At 44.8% G+C, this 2,500-nt stretch overlaps 1 protein-coding gene across 12 annotated transcripts in view; it reads left to right on the top strand.

Moving 5' to 3' along the window:
• The window catches only part of rap1gapa (RAP1 GTPase activating protein a), a 113,762-nt gene that overhangs the window by 72,905 nt on the left and 38,357 nt on the right, over nt 1-2,500 (top strand). Inside the window, exon 1 of one of the 12 annotated variants that reach the window (XM_042098559.1) lies at nt 520-1,252. The exons of the other annotated variants lie outside the window; for them this stretch is intronic. Within the exon in view, the coding sequence (XP_041954493.1) occupies nt 1,181-1,252 (72 nt within the window). The 5' untranslated portion in view covers nt 520-1,180. Of the gene's footprint in view, nt 1-519; nt 1,253-2,500 lie in introns of those variants that run through there. 12 annotated transcript variants of the gene reach the window in all.

Raw genomic sequence — 2,500 nt, 5'->3', positions numbered from 1 at the left:
TTCTGTGTTTTTTGTTTCTTTTTCTTTCATTACTTGTTTCTATTTCTTTCTTACTCTTCCCACCTTTCTCTCCATCTTTCTCTCTCTCTCTCTCTCTCTCTCTCTCTCTTTCTCCCTCCATTCCCCAAACAATAGCGCTTTAGAACATGGCACATCCACACATAGTGTGTCAGTCAGTGGAGCCAGATGCTTGAGAGTGACTGGGCTTGAGTCCTAATCTAACCAGGCACTCAGTCGGTGACATCAGCCTTGTGTCTTAGCGCTGTGAAATATCCTGAGAGTAGTGCCCTCTGGCGAGGCCAGGATCTGCTCAGACTTGTTTAGGAGAGGAGAGAGAGAGTGAGAGAGAGAGAGAAGAGAGAGAGAGAGAGAGAGAGAGAGAGAGAGAGAGAGAGAGAGAGAGAGAGAGTACAGCCTGTACAGTACAGGAGGCAGTCGCAGCCATGGCTCTGGCCAACAGCTAGGGAGAAGGAGGAGGCAGAATGTGTTTACACACACACACACACACATACCACAAACACACACTCACGTACCCTGGAGGAATGCTCTCTGTACATGTCTATGCCTCCATATCTCAACTTTTAAACACTGGCAATCGGGAAGTGGAAGAAGAGAGAGCGTGAGAGTGAGTGAGAAAAAGAGGAAGGGAGAGAGGGAGAGAGAGTGTGCGTGGGAGAGAGAGAGAGCGTCTCAACAGCAGAACAACAGAAAGTCTCAGAAAGACTTTGGAAGAGAAGAGAGCTCAACACACACACACACACACAGACAGACTAATACTTGAGCTTCTCATCTCCTCACAGAGTTCTTGCACACACCTGTGCTCATTCAGTAAAGCACACTTCAGAGACCTGGAAGGTATCTGTGGGTTGGCTGATGGTCAGTTGGAGCACGTGCATATCAGCAGTATAGTGAGGAGTCGCTCCTCCACCCGTGCCATGGATCATAGGAGACGTCCCACGGTGGCTCCTTACTGCAGCGCTGGGTTAGGACAGCCCTCTCTCCTGAGGTGGACACTCACACTCACACACTGACTCAGGTGTCAAACTGAAGACACCACTCGCGTGTCTCTGGACTCCCATCTGGACTTTGCCTGGAGTTTTTTTTTTTTTTATCCACATTTGGACATTGATTGGGCTCACTTATTTTTGTTTTGTTTGGTTTGGTTTCACCTCCTGTGAAAATGGCCAAAAGTCGGCACATTTACCAGAGTCCGACTCACGTCACTGTGGGCCACTGGAAGAAGCCAGCCAGAGTGAGTAGCCCTTTAAGTCACGCATTGCACTGCTCTAATGAAATTAATTTTGCTAAGGCCAGAAATGGCAAACAGGAACAAACTCTGCAACAGTCATTAGCCAACAACACACAGCTTATTATTTATTTATTTAGTGTCTTCGAATGCCAAACATGGCGAAACATAGTGCATGATAAGTACCCCAGGAATCGTGCGCCGTTTGTCATGCAAGTAGGGAGCTTAATTGTCTGTCATCATGACACGAGCCAAGTAAGAGAGCACTTCAGATGTTGCTCATTAAGTGGAGACGGCCACTGGCTGTCGTCTTATTTCCTTTCTTTGTGGAACTGACTGCTGGGGGTAGGAAAGGCATTGCTTTAATGACTGCTGGGGGTAGGAAAGGCATTGCTTTAATCAACTGCACTGTGTGATGCATGATGCTTTGTGGATGGTCCAGTGAGCTTTCTGGTATGTAACTATTAATTAATTTACAGTATGTGGTGAACTTTTTTGATTAGATGTACTAGAGTAGATTTATGCAGGTTTATTTTTGATCCTTTTACTACTACTTGACGGGACTTTAGAGGTCACAGCTCTGACTGACCGTAGGGTAGCAATCAAAATGTTTACTTTGCTGAGTGCTACACATAGCCACTTCTGAGCTGAAGTCGAAGTCAAGGATTGAAGTGTTTAGTTTTTAGTTTGCAGGAACAGTATCCTTCATGCAACACATCTGTTTGCTAAGGGAGGTGACCTCACGTGAAGGGTCAAAAAAAGGATCCATTATTTACCATGGACACTTGTAACACTTGTTGTGTAAAGGTGTAGTAGTATCTAGGTCTTGCTATCCACAAAAAAACTCACACACATACCGACAATAATGAGATCCTTCTGAAGGATCAATGAACAGGTCACCTTTCCCAGTACTGTTTCTCAGCGCTCTTTGCATGTGGTGTCCAGCGTTGAAAAACATTGAGTAAATTCAAAGCAAAGTGCAACCCCCAGATCCACAGAATGCAAAGAAATATTTTGAAACACAATCTGTTTCTAGTTTTTATCAGGATCACTGCATTATTGTGGATGTTGAACCATCAATGCAATTGATATTTAGAGATTTTTTATGACATGTACATGTCCGTGTAGTAGGACATGTCATATTCCATGTTTATGGGTCCAGCTGTACACTGCAGGGCCTATATTGCCATGTCAAACTTGTGTTTATCCTGGCATAGCCTTTTCCTGACATGTTTGTTTTGAGGGCAGTGATGT

The sequence above is a fragment of the Alosa sapidissima genome, chromosome 7, assembly GCF_018492685.1.
Source record: "Alosa sapidissima isolate fAloSap1 chromosome 7, fAloSap1.pri, whole genome shotgun sequence".
NCBI lineage: Eukaryota > Metazoa > Chordata > Actinopteri > Clupeiformes > Clupeidae > Alosa > Alosa sapidissima.
This window is presented reverse-complemented; position numbering and strand designations above follow the sequence as displayed.